Genomic DNA, 19,074 nt, shown 5'->3' with positions numbered 1-19,074 from the left:
CTGCAATTTTGAAATGGACAATCATGTCCAGGAATGTTCTCTAACAGAGGTCCCTTCTTTCATGCGGGAGCTATAGACGTACTTAATGTTGAGTTTTATGTCCTAAAACTCGTGGTTTGTAAACAATAATACTTATTCTAAAAATTCAATAAGTTGTTATTGAATATATGTATTGCTTATTAGAAATTCAATAAACCTAAAAAGACCCATGACTATTACATGAGTACTTGAACTTTATGTGAAGACATAAAAATGGACCAGGTTCGAGTTAATAGTCAAAAGGATCTATAGTATATGAATAAGATCGGGTGCCTTATTCTGGTAACACTATTGGATGTGGCCTACTCTATAGTTGTTACAGAGAATTGTAAAGTGCTACAAACAAAGTGATCCTAATTCGTACATGTTATGACATGAGGAGTGGGGGCGTCTTATGCAAATGGGTTTGTACAAGATTGGACCACGAAATCAGTTACTCTTACTTTATAACACTGTTTACTGTTTAAGACTGACTATTTCAAAGCGATGACCTAGGTAACTTGACCTTAATTCTGAGCTAATTATGAACTCCTGTTTATTCAAGATTATCCTTAGATTTTCATAGGTGAGGGTTGGCTCAACAGCGCCGGCTCAATAAACCTCTATTTCAGAGGTAAGACTGGGTAGATATCTGGAGACATAAGGTGCAAGAAGGAATTCACTCCTACCCGCTTTTAGGGATAGTAGAGAGGTTGTTCCACCACGCGTCTAACACCTAATCAATTCTCAACTCTTAAGATTCCAACCTTAGTTTCTCCTCACATGTCCAACCAAGTTCATTAGATGCATCTAAGATGGTCCTTTGACCCAGCATGCATCCAAATGGTCACTTCTTTGGCTTTAAAATGCGTTCCACTGCCTCAAAATGTATAATGAGGTAATGTGTTGCATTTTCTCAAGCTCTCTAGATGAGTATTTCATTTTTCTACAAGGTATGAGTCTAAAGCTCCTCAACTATGCTTTCAACTTTAGGATGATGAGTTGAACTTGTCGATGCTTTCAAACAAAGATTAAGTCCTACTCTTCTTCTACTAGTACTTAGTCAAATTTCCAAGCTTCTTCACGCCATGCTATTTCCAACACTTAACCAATTTCACTCCTCCTTCTCTTCATCTCCTAGTCCCAACGCATGCCTTACTCCAAAAAAAATTTCGAAGTTCAACGCATAGTTTGAACACTTAGCCAAATTCTAATGTTAATATACTATGCTTCCAATTGTTGCATTCCAACCTTTTCCTACCAACACTTAGACGAATTCTTATGAATTCTTACCCTCCAAAATTCCAGCATATTTTCCAACTAAATATTCTTAGCTCAAATGATTGTTTAGTGATCTCTTAAGTTTAAGTGAAGGGATAAAAAATTAACGGCTTACAATGATTTCTTTATAAAAATACATGAATATGTTAGAATTATTTTGATATTCTTCTTTCAGTAAATATCCACTCAAACAATTGTACCACATTCATCCTGGTTGTTTCAATCTATATAGTGATCTTTGTAACATTATTGAATACAGTTCCCGAGAAGTTGATTTATATGTTTCAGGTATCTTAAATGCTCATAGGATTCTCATATAAATATCATTATTAAGATATCCATATAAATATGTTTTTACTACATCCATAAGATGCATATTTCTAAACTTTCATACACAGTCAAACTAATTAAATAAATTAGTGTAATTACGTCTACCACCGGAGAATATGTCTCCTTATAATTAATACCAAATCTTTGGGAAAAACCTTGTGCAACTAATCTTGCTTTATATTTTGAATCTCATTTATTACTTGTCTTTTTACAAATACCTATTTGTATCTCACAAGCTTGAAATCTTTTGGTCTTTGGATTACTGGTCCAAAATCTCTTCTAAACCATTTTTTTCCTAAGTACAACTGAAAGGATAAAAATTGAAGAAAATAATACAATAGAAAAGAACTATCAAAGGATATATTCTCTACAAAATGAAGAAGTCATTATCATTCTGGATCCATGATGATAACATTAAGAAATGTCTGTTCGGTTTAAGTTTTGTGTAGAATTTGAACGATTACGCTATGATACCAAAGTTATTCTTGAGTTTGACTATTCAAGACTAAAATAAATAATTAAAATGAATCTGGCTCAATACTATTGACATGCACTTCGTCTTTAGAGGTCAAATATTCAATTCTCCACCTTCACTATTGTTGTACTAATAAATAAATGATTAAGAATAATTTTTTTAAAAAAAAAATAAAATAAGTGAAATATTTGTACTCTGAAAATTTTAGATACAAATAAATAATTGAGTACAAAATCATAAAAACAAAGAAGTCAATAAAACTTGCTCACATCTTCATCTAATACAAATATCTTTAATATTTTCGGGTCTTCACTGCTACGCTTTTGAAACTCTTTTTTTTTTTTTTCTTGTCTTAGAATGAGAACTCTTATAACCCATTCTCTTTGACCAATTTGTTAATGTTTATAATTAATTTAACGTGATAGTCAAAAATAAAATCTTAAAATGGTTTTTTTTAAATACAATAATGAGATTTTTTAAAAAAAATCATCAATGTTTGTAATTAAAAAAATATATCTTTTTAAGAAGATGATAATATAATAAAGATTAACAAGATAAATAATGAATAGCAAGATTTTAACGTGAAATTATGTTTATAATTTTTTAAACAAAATACAATAATGAGACATTTTAGATTTTTTTGAAATTTGCTAATGATTATAATTAATTTAACGTGATAGTCAAAAACGAAATCTTTAAATCATTTTTAAAAATACAATAATGAGATTCTTTTTTTTAAAAAAAAAAATTGTTAATATTTGTAATTGGAAAAAAATCTTTCCAAAAAATAATATTATAGAGATTAAGGTGATTATATAGATGATGAAGAAAAATATATATATATTTAAATTGCAAGTTTTTCACGTGAAATTATAATTATAGTTTAAAAAAATAAAATAATATTATTATTTAATATTTTAATGTGACATTATCTCATATATCTATATAACCAAATAAAATGGATAAAAAGTTTCTCCCCATTAAGACTATTGGATTGTATATATAATTACTTGCCTTCTGTCATTATTCTTCTATCAATATTCACTTTACCCAATACTCATCTCAACCAAATTTATATGCTTCCACAAAAATCCACATTAACTTTGATATTGTCATACCATGAAAAGTTGCCCAAAATAATCCAAAACTCGAAAACTTCTATCAATGGCATCTTTTTTAATAATATGTTTTTCTTTACGTTTTTGAGATGAATCACTTCTCCATTTCTCCTCTTTGTGTTGTTTCTTATATTAACAAACATCAAATACAAAAAATATCTAAGTTTAAAAGCTTTGTGAGGTCATTTAAAAGTAAACATACTTTAATATTTTGATCAATTTATAAACATGGTTGGAAAGAACACGAAAAAAAAAACATATGAAAAAGATAGTTCATTTAGCTAAAACGAATATATAACTAGAACAAAATTAACGATTGTACAACAAAAGGTTCACTATCACCAAGTTTGGTTGCCCAATCACTAATCTTGAGATGTGCGATTATGTAGCTCACTTTATGATTTTGTTTTAGTCATATATCCATCGATGAAACTTCGTTTTAGCTAAATGGCCATTTCTTTTCATATTTTTGTGTTCTTGCCCACCATGTTTATAAATTGAGAAAATGTAAAATAATCTTAATTTTAAAGACTACCACGTTTAAACTTTTATAAATTTGGCTTTTTGAGCATTAAAGTTGGTGTAAAAAAACACAAAAAAAATGTATGAAAATCGAGGCTACTAGATTGCAAACCTCAAGTTTAGCCATCAAGCGCCTTTTGTTGCACGGATGTTGACTTTATTTTGATCATATCTCAATCAATACAATTTTATTTTAGCTAATTGATCACTAATTTTATATACTCTTTTTTGTTCTTTCTAATCATGCATATTGAGCAAAATGTTAAAACATCTTTACTTTTAAATGACCTCACAAAGTTTAAACTTGTATCATTTCTGGTATTTGATCTTTCGATAATATAAGAAGAAACACAAAAGAAATGGAGAAGCAGTTCATTTATAACTAAGGGTAAGTTAGGTATTTCACATTTCAAAAAATTATATATATATCATTTAAAAAAAGGTCAATTTCATAGAAGTTTTTAGAGTTTTTGCTCATTTTGGGCAATTTTCCAATTGTGGCAGATGAAATTTACCGTCTAGAAATCTAAAACATTTGAGAATATAAGATGACAGTTTGTATTTGGTAATAAAGATGTGTGAGACTATTTAAATAGGTTTATTTTTCAGAATTTATTCCTTAATGAAACATACAATTATCATACAACCAAAAACATAAGAGATTCAAATCTATCTATAACTACAACTTAAATAAATTTTTCGACCATATTAGTTTAATAACTTATATTCGAACATAGTTTAATAGATAAGTTATCAATTTACCATCAATTCATATAGAAACAATCCTTATGAGAGAGTTTGGTAACTTTTTCATAAAAGAATGGACAATATATAATAAGAAAGTCAGCTGGATGAAGTAATCTAATTTCATTCTCTATTGCCCTCAAATTGTGATGGCAGAAAATAACATCATTAATGCCCCAAAGCCTTCACAACTTTGTCCCACTAATGGACCTCCTCTCTACAGTTGCTGAATAACTCAGTCAATATTATGATGGGGATGAGAACAACCAGAAAAGAACGCAGAAAAATGGCGCCTGTTGCTAATACTTTTGGTTTATACATTCAGCGACATGTTATGGATCATTTCCAAAACTTTACGAACATTAACATAGATCTCTAATCAGGAGAAAAATTTGCAGTGCACCTAGTGAATGCCACATTGGAGTTGAGATCACCTACCGAAACATTTCATTACCGAAGACGTAAGAGCAGATGACAGAAACTTCATCCCAGTAGACCCACCGGGGAAATATGAAACAGCATAGTATGCAAGTGCAAGAACCTGGAGGAATCACAATGTTTCAATTCGGACTAATTGTGTCATGTATGATCAAAAAAGCAGGAAATGGGAAATGGATATTAGATACGTGATAGAACTCAAATTCATTGAAATATAAAAATATCAAAACTACAAGATAAACTAAGTGTTTTGAGGTAGATAGAAGTCAGACCTTCCCTTCTTGAGATTAACTCTCAAATTCTAATTCACTTACCACTCTATTTGTAACCAAACAACATGACAAATTCCCTAACTAATTACTAATATACCATTAATACCTTAATTACATCACTATCAATATATTATTGGTTGAAATTGGCCAGCATATCATGCAGAATTATGTGAGCAAGGAGGATATAATCATATACAAAAGAGTTAGATAAGTCTCAGCAAAACTAGGATAAAGTTGTGCCAAAAGATCCCAACTCAAGATAAATTTACGAGGAAGTGAAATCTATTTAGGATCTACTCCAACATTTAGAAATTCATTAATCGGTAGAGATACATGTACTTGATGTCCCACCCAAGAATGAGACCCAAAGTCCTAGCAGACCCACTAAATGACGCGATTAAAAATGGATTCTACAACTCGGAACCAAGCAAATTTTGGAGCAACCTTGTGATAATGAAACCAACTGGAAAAAAGAAAAGCATTAAGGCTGCAAAGGGGGCGACTGCTGCTGATTGATTGTTGGGATGATGTCCACTAGGAAGAGAAGATTATTCTATAGATAGGTAATGAAATGGGCTGAATTCACAGAGAAGCCGGATGCTGTTCAAATTAGGAAAGACCAAGACAGGATTTATTGGAAGTTAGAGGCTTCGGGTGGTTTTCCAGCAAAATCAGCCTTTGTTCGCCTTACAAAACACCCGAGGCAAAGTTGAAGCCCCCTCATGGACTACATTTGGAGGTTTTAAGTCCCAGGAAAGCTGAAATTCTTTTAGTCAGTGATCTTAGAAGCTTGAACATCGTTGATAAGATGCAAAGAAAAGCTCCCTCCTAGACTCTTGGCTCTTTGCTCTGTTGCCTATATGCTACTAAGACAGGGAGACCTTAGATCACACATTTCAACCACTGTGAGTTTGCTCAAACGGCTTGGCTTTTCATCTTAAATGAGCTGGGTTTGTCCATTTACTTTCCTCAATAGGTGGATTTATGGCTGGAGGGAAGTTTTGAAGATAAATCTAATATTTTGTGGGATTGTGCAGTGAGGACAACTTTTTGGCTCGTATGGAAAGAAAACAAAAAAATAAAAGGGTTTAAGAATAGAATGGTTTTGTTGAATTCTTTAGTCATAGTGTACAACATACCATACCCTATCGTCCATGAATTTTCAGGTTGATGTTTATTTGATCTCTAAACTTTAAAAGTGTCTGATAGGTCTTTTAACTATTAAGTTTGTATCTATTTAGTCCCTGAATTTTTAAACAATGTCTAATAGATTCGACATTCATTTTCTGTCCAACATGTCCTTGAAATTTCAATTTTGTATCTAATTGCCCTTGACCTACTAGACATTTAATAAAGTTCATAAACCTACTAAACACTAAATCGCAAGTTCCGAGTCTTATTAGACATAAAATTCAATTTTATATCTAATATCAGCTACTTCTTAAATTTTTCAAAATGTTGGAGACTTTTTTTTTTTTTTTTGGAAACAGAAATGTAACTTTTCATTGATGAAATGAAAAGAGGCTAATGCTCAAATCTAATACCAGCTACTTTTTAAAATCTTCAAAATGTTGGAGACTTAATAGACATTTTTAAAGTTTAGGTGTCTTTTAGATACAAAACTAAAAGTTCACAAACCAATTAAATACTTTTTAAAGTTCAAGGACTAAACTTATTATTTAACCACCATTGTTTCTAATAAAATAAAAAATAAATAAATTATTCAGAAGTAGGAAGTTACTGACGGCCGATGGGAATAAAATTTTGTACAATAATGAAGAAAGATGAGGTCTTATGTTTGAATACCTGTAATACAGAGAAGATAACGGAGAGAATATAGCTGTGGAGCCCCATGGAAACGTATAAGGTGCCCAACATACTACCAATAAAGATCACCGTAAAAGGAAGTCTCTGCATCATGAAACAAAGGAACAAATAACAAAATAGAATCAACTAAAATACCGAGAGGGTGTTGATGGAAATGTAATAAAAGAAACATCTAGCAAGGGTACCTCTTTTGAGAACATATGTGCAAGCTGATTCTTTGGACCCTTGAGTGCAAAGAAGGATCCAATGATGAAGCAGCACCCAAGGGTAAAGCAGATGGCAAACTTTTGAGGCATCAAAACCATGACAGGGAGGAACATGGTAAACGCAATGAAAATAAAGAAAACCCCAGTTGCTAGAAACAAACCAAAATACATCAGGGCTTTTCCTGAGGGAACATTGCTAGTGGCAGATTGGAAGTTTCCAGGAAGTTCTCTCACTCCTTTAGAAACCCTATACAAGGATTAAACACAAAACAATCAGAAGCTACACATCTTAAACAAAGTGAATGATGTGAATAAATAAATAAAAAGGGCAAAAAGAAGGCATCATAAAGGATAATATCCTTAAATTCGTAAATAGTCCCTTTAGGACAAAATCCCAAGTTCTCTCGGATGTATTTCTAGAGATTGGTGAATAATCTCCAAGACGTTTAAGGTTTTTTTTTTTTCTCCAATAGAAACAACTTTCATTGAGAAAAAAAATGAAAGAATACACAGGCATACAAAAACCAATCCCACAAATAGGGGCATCCCTCTACAAGAAAGGACTCCAACTATGCATAATAATGTCATAAAATAGCTACAAAAGGTATTCGAAATCAAAGCCCACAAATAGACATAAAAGCGAACAAGAGAGCAAACCTCACTAGGGTCCCTCTCCCTCCCTCTAAAAGTCCTATTATTCCACTCACCCCACAAAGACCATAAGATCACACACACCCAGCAAGCCATAAAAAGCGACCCTTCTTCCCATAAGGCCGATTGAGGAGGAACTCCTCCCTCCTCAATCATACTATTAGAACCCCTCTAGAAGTTTAAGTATTTACCGGATGGCCTTATAGTTATACTCATTTTGTGCTTCTGCTGGTGTTATTTTTCTTTGGAATGAAGTGAATCTGGAAGCCGCAGGCTGTAGCGTGGAGGACCTGAAGGTAAGCCTGTTATACTACAAAAATTACCCTCGCTGATCATTCCCGTCTGTGAATTCAAGGATTTCTTGCCCAGTTTCTTACATGACCAGAGGCATTTCTAGTAGCAGGAAATTGAGACTTTGGCTTCGGTGCCTTAGAAGTGATTTGATTGGTTGGAAAATTTTCAATATTCTAAAGCTAGCAGACTATGTAGGACAACATCCAGCCATTTCCAGTTTATTTTATGAGCCCTTCTAGCTTTCAATACATTTAGTAAAAGCACCACGCCTTTCTTTGCTTATTGAATTTTGGTGGAAGAGCTGCAATATTCAAGGAAGGCCAGGCCAGGTTTCCAATTTACTCAGTAACTAAAGACCAGGAAGACGCCACTAAAGAGATGGAATATGGCTACTTTTAGGGATTTGCAAAGTAACAAGGAGTCGCTAAATGCTAGCATATACATTTCCATAGGTCAATTTCTAAGGTGCCCAACATACTACCAATAAAGAGGAAGCAACTAGTTTGTTAGAAAAGGGACTAGGGAGGATTTCTGAATGAAATCCATAAATGCTAATTATCTAAAATTAGTGAACAGTACCCTTATTTTGAGCTGTAATCGAGAGGCATATGCGAGAAACTGACGTTTTAAAATTATAGGGGTTTAAAATGTAATTTGAGATGAGCCATTTAAAATTGACTATGGCTGGGTATTAGTTGGTATTAGTGCAAATATTCAAGATTCTGATTCAACATGTTCTTTCCAAAAGATTGAAAAATGCTACAAAATCTTCCATTACGGATGACAGCACTAAGATATATCTACTTATCAAGAACGGGAAGGATGGGATTATCCAGAACTTGCTTCAGAGGAAAGGCTAAGGTTTGATGAGATTGTGCGGCTAAGGCCATGATTTGCCGATCTGGTCTACTTGGAAATAAGGAATCACTAGGAGACTCTTTTGTCTATACTATACATCACTTGGCCTCTTGGTGAAGCTCTCGTCACAAAGATTTTTGGTATTTCTATCGCCTGGCCTTTATCATTAAAAATTGGAAGGCTTTTTTGTTATAGTTCTCCCTTGGGGAGGAGTTCTCTCTAACCTTGCGGCCTTGCCCTTAAGTTGTTCCTTTTGTCGATTCTCTATTTCATATCGGGGAAAATAATAATAATAAAAATAATCAAGAACGGAAACAAAGAAATTCTTCCTCCATTCTATTGTTGGTGAGTTGTTAACCATAGGTTAAAAATTATTCCAAACTGCTGGCTCCTGCATTTCATTGTTGGTGTTTAGTGTTTACCATAAGTCAGGATTCAGGAACAATTTTTTCTTTTCCGAGGGAATAACATTCTCCACAATTCACAAATTCAAGAACCCCACTTTTATTTTTATAAAATACTTTCTTTTTAGTTTAAAAGACAAGTTTGGTCATGAACTTTCAAGTTCTACTCCCTTTAGTACCTAAACTCTAGCATGTAACAACCTTCTCCAGCCTACAACAATCAACCTTTCTCTTGAAAGGGCAGGTAAATTAAGATCTCATAAAACAGAATACAACACAACCTCAGAGGAGACAAACCAACTCTAGAGGTCTTAAAAATCTTGTCCAAATCAGTCTAGCAAAACGGCACACCAATAGGACATGATTATGATCTTTGAGGTCATTCCTTTACATGACACATCATAAGGGTAAGAAACAACTAAGAGGGCAATGTAGGGCTATCGTCCTTAGCTTGTTCTTGGGTTTCTTGTTCTTTCTTGGAGTTGTTTCTTGATTAAGTTGGATAATTCTTTGTCCTTAGGTTTCGCCCTTCTTAGTAGTATTTTTACAGCTTTATTTATAAGCTGTTAGTTAGTTATTTGTTTTTACCGATCCCCCCCTAGGTTGTTTATGTCAGCCTATATAAATGGCTGCTGGTTCCAGTTTTGGATTCTGCATTCTTTGACAAAGAATTTCCTTTGAGGTATTACTGAATACATCAGGAGGGCCTCTGGATGAAATTCACGATGTTAATCCTCCATCTAGAAACCAACCAAGAAAAGACTTTAAACTCCTTTGGAATTCTACCTTTCCATAACATCATAAGAAAGAGAATGGTTAAATGGAGACAATATGCCAAGCTAAGTAGTGCGAGCTTGTAACCCGAACGGGGCATGAAAGTGGTTGGAGCTTGGTCCAGCCCACAGAGTATGGTCTTTCCAGGATAATCTCTGGCCTGCCCCTTCCAAGTAGAGGGTTGGGCCTTGGGCTTTGGGTGAAAGGTTCAAAGTTAAAAAAAAAAAATGGAGACAATATCAAGAGGGAAAAGAAAATTTTGCAAGAAAAATACATAAAGAACCCATTGTTCAAAATTTTCACTCTATTAACACTAGGATCAAAGCGAAATCCATAGAAACACAACAAAGTGCAAAATAAAACCAGCAATTTCCCAAATCTAAAGCCAAAAAGGTTTGCTCTCCTCTCTTTCCCCTCCTCTTAATCTCTGTTCACCTTCTCTTCTCCGACAAATAAAAATCTAAACGATCATTAGCACTCTGGTCAGAATTTTATTCCATCCCTGCTCCATCGTCCCTTTATCAAATCTTAGAATGGAAATCCAAAGTTGCAAAGTGAATGGTTTTTTTCTGCATATGGTTCGACGAAGGAAAATTTTTGTGGAAGATGTGGAGTTTAAAAAGGTTCTTCCTTTGGCAAAGGCTCACCTGGAATGGTTTGTGGATTGGATTTCAGAACTACTTCAGGGTAAGTCACTAACTTCTTTATTCGAAAAGCTAAAGATGACATGGGGGTTGTAAAACTCTCAAAATTGAAAGATATCTCAGGGTGGGTGATGAGATGTGTTGTTTGGCCTGCTTCCGATGGTCGATCATTTATTCATGTGCCGATGGGTCTGCAGCTTCAGGGTTGGATGTCGTTCTCTGGTATGCTGAAAGGTTTTTTAACTAGGACAAAAGGTGAAATGGTTGGGAAGTCGATGAGGGTAGAGTTGGTTGAATTGCCGGCATTGCCTCCAAAAAAATGCTAAGGTGAATGTGATGGAATATCTAAATAAGGATACAAAAGCTTTTCTTCAAAGTAATCACCCAACTTCTAAGGAGCATCAGGCCCCTGTTTCTGCATTAGTAAAATAGAGCATTCCTTTTTCGATAAAACAGAGCATATCCTCCTATTGGGTACATAAAAGTAATGTTGAGTTCAAGGAAGATTTTAGTAGTCTGTGGGTTATATCAAGGTTGTTTGTGTTTAATGATTGGAAGGACTTTTCAAAAATTTTGGAGGGACTATTTTCAAACCAGGGTAATCATCAATCCTCTGTTTGCAGACAAGGCACTTTTTAGAATCCCTTAAGGAAATCTGGAAGAGATGGTTGAGAATCCGAGTAAGTGACAGATGTTCAGGCCTTTTCATCTTCTTTTCGAAAAATGGAATAGCTTGACACAGTGGGCCAGAAGTAGTAAAAGGTTTTGGTGGCTGGATCTCCATAAAAAATTTGCCTCTTGATTATTGGAACAATAGCGTTTTTAACGCAATAGGAGCTTATTTTGGAGGGCTTGAAAGCATTTCACTAGATACTTTGAACATGATCAACTGCTCGGAAGCTAAGATTAAGGTTAGACAAAATTTATGCGGTTATATGCCGGGAAATGTTGAATTGAGAGATGAAAATCGTGGTAATTTCTTCCTTAATTTCGGGGATATTGAAGCTCTTTGAAGAACCTAAAGTTGTCCAAGGAGATTTATTCATTAAAGTTTTTTCAAACCCGATAGATTTAGCAAGATTAAATCAAGTTTTAAATGATGTAGGGGTTGATTCGAACGTTTTGGAGCCAGAATGGGCCTTTCTAACTTCGGTTCAATCGAAGCCAAGAGTCTCAAGGAATCCTTCTGCAGCTCTCAATATGAAGGAAGATCATGGGAAGTTGGCCGGAGACTCACCTTCTTCTCATCGGAAATCTCTTCCCACTGCAAAAGACTCAGCGATGGGAAACAAGTCTGGTATAAACTCAACAAAGGAAGATGAAGAGTCACATTTAGAGAGGAAAGAGAAGAATACGGTGAGTCACCTTTGTTGCCCAATGAGATTTCAAGATTTAATGATGTGGTAAATGAAAAATTAGGCCTCTTGCAGCTATCTCCTCCTCGGTCAAGTCTGTGACTAGAGCGACTCGACCAAGGGCTAAACGCCATTCAAAAGTAAGAAAATCTTCGCACCTTTTCAAGACATTCCCAAAGCATTACATTAGAAGAAAGCGTTCGAAGGAGACTTCTAAGAAGAAAATTTCCAAGGCAAGTTGATAATAGAGCAGAATCTGGATTTCTTGGAAACAAGCTGTGCTCAAATTCAAGCTTCCGCTCAAGTTAACAGGTCAGATTCCATCTGATAAGGTTAGATCACCAAAACCAAGGCCTCCGTGTTTTTGTTGTTTGGAAACTAACTCCCATCTGACAAGGTGATTAATCTTGCATCCATCTGAACCTTCCCAAAAGAACTTTCTCATAATCTTTTCTAGTTCTAAGATGACTTTTGAAGGCATTGCAAAAGAAGACAAGTAATAAATTGGAATACTTGAGAGAACTGCCTTGATCAAAGTGAGTTTACCTCCCCTTGACAAATTAAAACCCCTCCATCTATCCAACTTTTTCTGAATTTTATCAATTATCGGCTGTCAAAAAGAAACATTTTTTGGATACCCTCCAAGAGGGAGACCAAGATAAAGAAAAGGTAATGTTTCTGTTTTGCAATTCAAACTAGAAGCAGTGGCCAGCACCCTTTTTTCATCAATATTAACTCCACATAAAGCAGATTTTTCCCAATTAACATTTTGTCCCAAATACCATTGAAATAAATCAATGGCATTAATTAATGCCTTCAAACTTTTGTCATCATCTTTGCAAAATAGTAATGTATCATCAGCATATTGGAGGATTGAAACATGAACTTTTTCCATGCCAACTAAAAAAGCCTTCATAATCCCCTTTCTCATGTATTACATCAACAAGGACACTCAACAGTTCACTAACCAAAAGGAAAAGGAAAGGAGACAGAGGATCTCCTTGTCTAATACCTCTAGAAGCAAAAATTCTTCCACATGGCCTTCCATTAATAAAGACTGAAAACTTTGGATTTTTACACACCCCATGATCCATTGAATCCATTTAGCAGTGAAGCCTTTTAAATTCAACGCTTTTTCTAAAAAATCTCAATCTACTCGATCAAAAGCTTCTCTAGGTCAAGTCTTAATATCCAGCCCTTCTTTTTAATTCTATATTCTTCCACTACTTCATTTGCAATAAGCACTGGGTCTATAATCTATCTTCCATTGATGAAGGCACTTTGAGTGAGAGAAATGATACTTGGCATCACTCTTTTCAACCTTTCTACTAAGACCTTTGCCACAATCTTGTAAACTGAATTAGTTAGGCTAATAGGCCTAAAATCTTTCACAAAAACTGCTGTCCCCTTTTTCTGTATCAAGCAAATGAAGTTCTCCTTAAGCATTTAAAATGCCATTTTTGAAGAATTCTTTAAACAGTTTCTAAAAATCACTTTTGAAAATATCCCAATTCTTCAAGAAAAACTCCACCACGAACCCATTTGGACCAGGAGCTTTGTTTTTCCCCAATATAGCCAACGGCTCTTTTAATTTCATCTAAAGAGAAAGGAGCGTTGAGAATTTGATTTTGGGCTGAAGAAACTTGAGTCCATTGAAGATTTAAGGGGACTGACCGATAATCAGGGCACTTTTGATATAAATTGTTGAAGAAACCCAAAATTTCTTGTTCTATTTCCCAAAAAGAGAAGATTGGAAAACCATTGCTGGAAATCAACTCTGTAATAAGGTTCTTCCTTTTCAACCAAGAATCAATGGAAGAAACTAGAATTCTCATCCCCCAATTTAAGCCAATTTAGTTTACTTTTTTTACTTGAATTTCTTTCCTCTATTTGGTATATGTCCAGCAATTCCTCTTTAACAGCAGCTCTAATATTCATTTCCAAAGCAGAAATATCATCAGCTTCAGCTTTAGCATCAAAAAAATCAATTTCTGACAGTAAACTTTTCTCCTTCTTTCTTTCAGACTCAAAATTAGTACTTTCACCACATCTTTAATCTGTCTAAGTTTAGTATCTATAACAAAACCAGTCCACCCTTGAACATTGAAATCAGCAACTGCCTCTTTGATCTGATCACAACAGCCCTTTTGAAGTAACCAACTATTACAAAATCGAAAAGGAGATGGTCCCCATAATATCACACCAGCTTCAAGCAGGAGAGGAAAATGATCCGAAATTGTTCTTGTATGTCTTGAGACCCTAGAGTTGGCAAAAAGATCATCCCACTCTTTGTTAACGAAGAAACGATCAATTAAGGATTGAGAAGAGCTATTACCCCCTCTAGACCATGTAAAATGATCCAAAATTGTTCTTGTATGTCTTGAGACCCTAGTTTTTATGCTCATTGTATAACCCTCCTCTACTTTGAGCTTTTATCTCATTAAATTTATTAATAAAGAGACTCGTTTCCTTTTCAAAAAAAAAAAAAACCCAGCAATTTCCATTCTTCCATTACAAATTATAAGGAATTCCTCACAGAGGCATTCCTAGCATAATAAAAATCAAATAACCAAGCAAAAAAAAGCAAAAACAACTGCGGCCAAGCCAATGATCTTCTCAATATCAAACTCAGCTATCATCCTCATCCTCAATCCTGTGGTGGATGGAACTTAAGAACCTAGGCAAGAAATAGCCCTATGAGGATTCTGACATTCCTATCATCAACAATTTCAAAATCCCACTCCTTGAAACGCTGCCCCATCCATCTTAACAAAGATCAAGTGCCACAAAGACTTCAAATCTAGAGGGAAGTGCCAAAATTGTTCACCCTCAAATTAGTTTAATTTTTACTTCAAATGTTAGTAATAAAAAACAATGGTGATCACTTCATTTTGATTATGATTTTGAAATAATTTTAGTAAACAAAATATTATAAATTTGATTCACATTCCATACCTTTTTATTCCAATTTATTTTCATTATGATTCTCACTCACATCTTTAGAAATCAAGAATACAGTTATAGCAGATCTTGTTCAAGGCCGTTGATTCTCGCTCACATTTGTCCTTATTGAGCAATTGGGTCTAGAGGTCATATAAGCAAGGTCATCTTGTAAATTGGCAAACCATTTCAATCACATTAATAAAGGGGGCTGTCAGAAAATGTAAAGAGTAGAAATAAGGCTTTGTGTCAAAATGGATATGAGTTTACAAAAAAAAGAGAGAATTTATGGCATTAGATGATAGTCCGGAAGTGCAGTTTCACTTCTTGAGGATGAACAATATCCCAAAAAAAACAGATCTGAATATTTGAAGGGCTCATGTAAAATAATATGAAAATCGTTCTAACTTTCCTTCTGAAGCAAGTAATACTACTGTGAAGCTCTCAGACGAATTCATTTCTAGCCTCAAGTTTTCTTTTGTAGAAGTATTTTGAAGGTGCAAATGAGTCTATACTGTTATATACAATCAGAAAAAATATATACAAAAAGAAATGTAATCATAAAAAGAATCAAATCACACAGCTTAACCATAATATTCCACTAAAAAAACTCAACATTCAAACAAAAATATATTGCATCATTAGTAAACTGTAGATGCATTAGCCAGTTGGTTGTACTTTGTTCTTTCACATGTGGAAGCCTTCTATAAAATGGATCTCCTTTAAGCTCAAGGATCTATAACCATGATGAATAAGAGTGGCAAGACCCGAAGACATTGGAATCAAGATCTACAACTTACATTCTCCTTGGCCTCAACAGAATTTCTCTTCATGCTGTGTTTGGCAACCTCTAGTGACATTCTTTGTTACTTCAGATCCCTTTTTAACTCTCTAATTCAAATGAAATTTCAGACGCTAGATATCCAGAATTCTTAAATGAAATTCTCAATATATCCAAATGACAGTACAAGACAACTCAAGCCTCCAAGAGTCGAGAACATTTCCCACACTTCCCCGTAGCAAGCCAACCAAATCATGCTCACGAAAAATGTAACAGACATAGCCAAGTAGCAACACTACAGCAAATTTACCCAACACCTATCGCCATGGATGAGTGCACTCAGCAGATTATTACTCAAAAACTCAAGTACGCAATGATCCAAAATCGGTATCATAAATAACCCAGAAAAGATATACAAAATTAAATTTGACATTCTTTACTAAGATGGATATGGGGGTCGGTGAGAGACTTACACGCTGAAAGTTCCTGAAACAGTTTCATTGGCGGACCTAACAGCACTTTCGAGATCGAATCCAATTCCCAAACTGGAGGTGCTATCATCAGCAGCTTGGGATTCTGCGTAAGAATTCCAATCAGCGAGCAAGGAAGAGGAAGTTTTGAGCTGATTATCACTGCCACTACTACCCCCTTGCGTGAACCATCCCTGTGCCATTTTCTGCATCGTTTTCTCGGCAGACAAACAGCCCTTATAAATCGAACTTCAAATTGTCTTGAGAAAAAAGGTTCAGGCGTTGCGCTCTGATTTGGGAATTTGAAATTGGATTCTGGAAGCGAACGATTTTGGTTGTTTTCTCGAATGAACTGTAGAAGAAACCTTCGAAATGAAGGGAAACAAGTGCAACAACCCAAATTATGGTAAAAAAAAAAAAAAAAAAACCATTTTCATTTTAGATTTCTTCTATTTGAACTTTGATTTGAAATATTTAATTACATTGTAATTAAATGTGCCGTGAGGGCATCTTAGGATATAGGGGGGAAAAAAAGGTCACATTGAAATGGAGTTTAGCCAAAATCTCAAATGAAACCTTAATTGATGTTATACAGTCCAATTCTCTAATTAAATAGATGAATTCTCCTTCTATTTAGACGTTGAAAACTCTTAAGAAAAATTTAGAGAGAATTTAGAAAATAACTTATTAAAAAAACACTTTGGAGGAGAAAACGGTTTTAAGGTCTAAAACCACTCCAAAGATCATACAATTTCTAAATCTAAAAAATCTAATTTTGAGAATATATCTTTAGCACACGTGTTCAAGATATTCAAAAATTGAAACTTCTAACAAGAACTTAGAGAGAATTCATAAACAAATAATCAAGCTATCTAAGCTCTTGAAGATGGAAGATTCCTGAGTGACCAAAATAGACTTTAACTTCAATCGCACTTATGTGGTCTACAGTTATATAAAGCATACATCGTTTAGGAAGTCAATCCAACGTATAAGGTCAACAATCCAAGTTTGCTTGAGAATAAGAGTACCAATGCTCAGGCAATTGTGTATAGGAGTATAAAGATTGTAACCTAACATTTAAATTAATACAAAATCAAGTTCATTTGACAAACTAAATTTCTTTGTTGAAATATCATGTGAACAAATATATTTTAAAAAATTATAAAGTGAAGGCAAAATGAGACGGTAAAATAGATAATCATAAACGTTTTTTTTTTTTTATTTATAGTAGTGAGTATCGTTGCCAATTTGTGCGCACCTTAACTATTTTAGGAGGCAACCTAAATAGCCCTACAACATTTAAGTATACCAAAAAACGTTCATGATATTAAATCTTAGGTAGGTGATGATAAGTAAAAACGTGTTCTCTAAAATTGAAAAACTTTAAAATAAAAAGTTGACAGTCCAGTATAATGCACACTCTCGTCAAACAAGTAGTAAATGGAAATATTCCAATAATCATCTCATAGGAACGGTTAAAACAAAATTTTAAAAAAGAAAAAAAAAAAAAAAATCACATGGCCAGGTGGGTGTAGTGAGGCGCTTTGTCAACCTATTACTCACAATGAGATTTGTATTATGTTACTCGAAGAGGAGTTGGAAGGCCCCTGGCTCAAATGGTTACTCTATGGGTTTCTTTAAATCTACTTGGAGCATTGTTGGTAATAAGTTTTGTTATGCAATTTTGCATTTTTTTTTTTACTTATTTCCTTCCCACAAATGTGAACACAACGTCGAACATTTTGGTTCATAAACGGCCTGACCTAAAGACTATCAGACATGTATCAGATACCAATACTTTCAGATACTTTTCAAATATGTATCTGACACGTGATTACACGTACGTTTTTTAAAGAAAAAATACAAGTAACTCATTTTTTAAAACTATGCAACATATTTAAAAAGCTCACTACTCGAGTCCAAAACTAAAAGGAAAAAAATAAATAAAAGACCAACCTTAGAGTCATCTAATCTTCATCTTCACATTTGAGTTCCCACAAAATCCACCAAAATATAAACCATTTGGATATCTTCAACAATTCAATGAAGAAGTTCTTCGTTTATCTTCATACTTCTTCCTCTCATCGTCTTCTTCTTCTTTGTAATATGAGTCACTTTTCTATTGCATTTTATTAACTATTGTACTTCAACATCTTAGATGTTGCTTTTTTTGTATTGTATTTTAATGTTTGTATTCTATTTTGTGCTATTGTTATTAACTTGTATGCTAAATTTATTTATATCCTAGATTTTTTTAAGAAAAAGAAAATGTATCTTCAATGTATCAGTATCCTCGTTTTTTAGAAATATATATATTAAAAATATATTAAAAAATGATATTTCTTTAGACGTATCCGTAACTTAGTTTTTTAGAAATTGACGAATCGTCGCATCCGATCGTATTCGTATATGTAACCGTATCTATGTCTGTGCTTCATATCCCAGAGGTCTTGGAGACTTTCATCGATTTTTGGTTGTAATGTACCATATAAACATGATTATTGCAAATCAGCTTTATGTATGGCTTCCTTCTTGTTAGGATTGATATCCTAAATCTCTTTGTTCTCGTAGTTTATAAACTTGTATAAACAAATTGTTATTAATAAATAAAAGTTATTTTAGTTGTGCATTAACTCAATCCAATAAACTATTATCTAACATGTATGTGATTG

General features: G+C 33.9%; 1 protein-coding gene across 1 annotated transcript; it reads right to left on the bottom strand.

Moving 5' to 3' along the window:
• Positions 1–4,592: 4,592 nt before the first annotated feature.
• On the bottom strand, positions 4,593–16,985 carry LOC120084681 (Got1/Sft2-like vescicle transport protein family). The gene is made up of 4 exons (XM_039040489.2): positions 16,406–16,985; positions 7,211–7,478; positions 7,005–7,109; positions 4,593–5,029 (listed from the first exon to the last, which is right to left on the bottom strand). The coding sequence occupies exons 1-4, from the start codon at positions 16,612–16,614 to the stop codon at positions 4,919–4,921; spliced, it is 693 nt and encodes a 230-aa protein (XP_038896417.2). The 5' UTR covers positions 16,615–16,985; the 3' UTR covers positions 4,593–4,918.
• Between the last annotated feature and the right edge of the window lie 2,089 nt (positions 16,986–19,074).

The sequence above is a fragment of the Benincasa hispida genome, chromosome 9 (genome assembly GCF_027475165.1).
Source record: "Benincasa hispida cultivar pf3 chromosome 9, pf3_genome.v1.1, whole genome shotgun sequence".
Taxonomy (NCBI): domain Eukaryota; kingdom Viridiplantae; phylum Streptophyta; class Magnoliopsida; order Cucurbitales; family Cucurbitaceae; genus Benincasa; species Benincasa hispida.
This window is presented reverse-complemented; position numbering and strand designations above follow the sequence as displayed.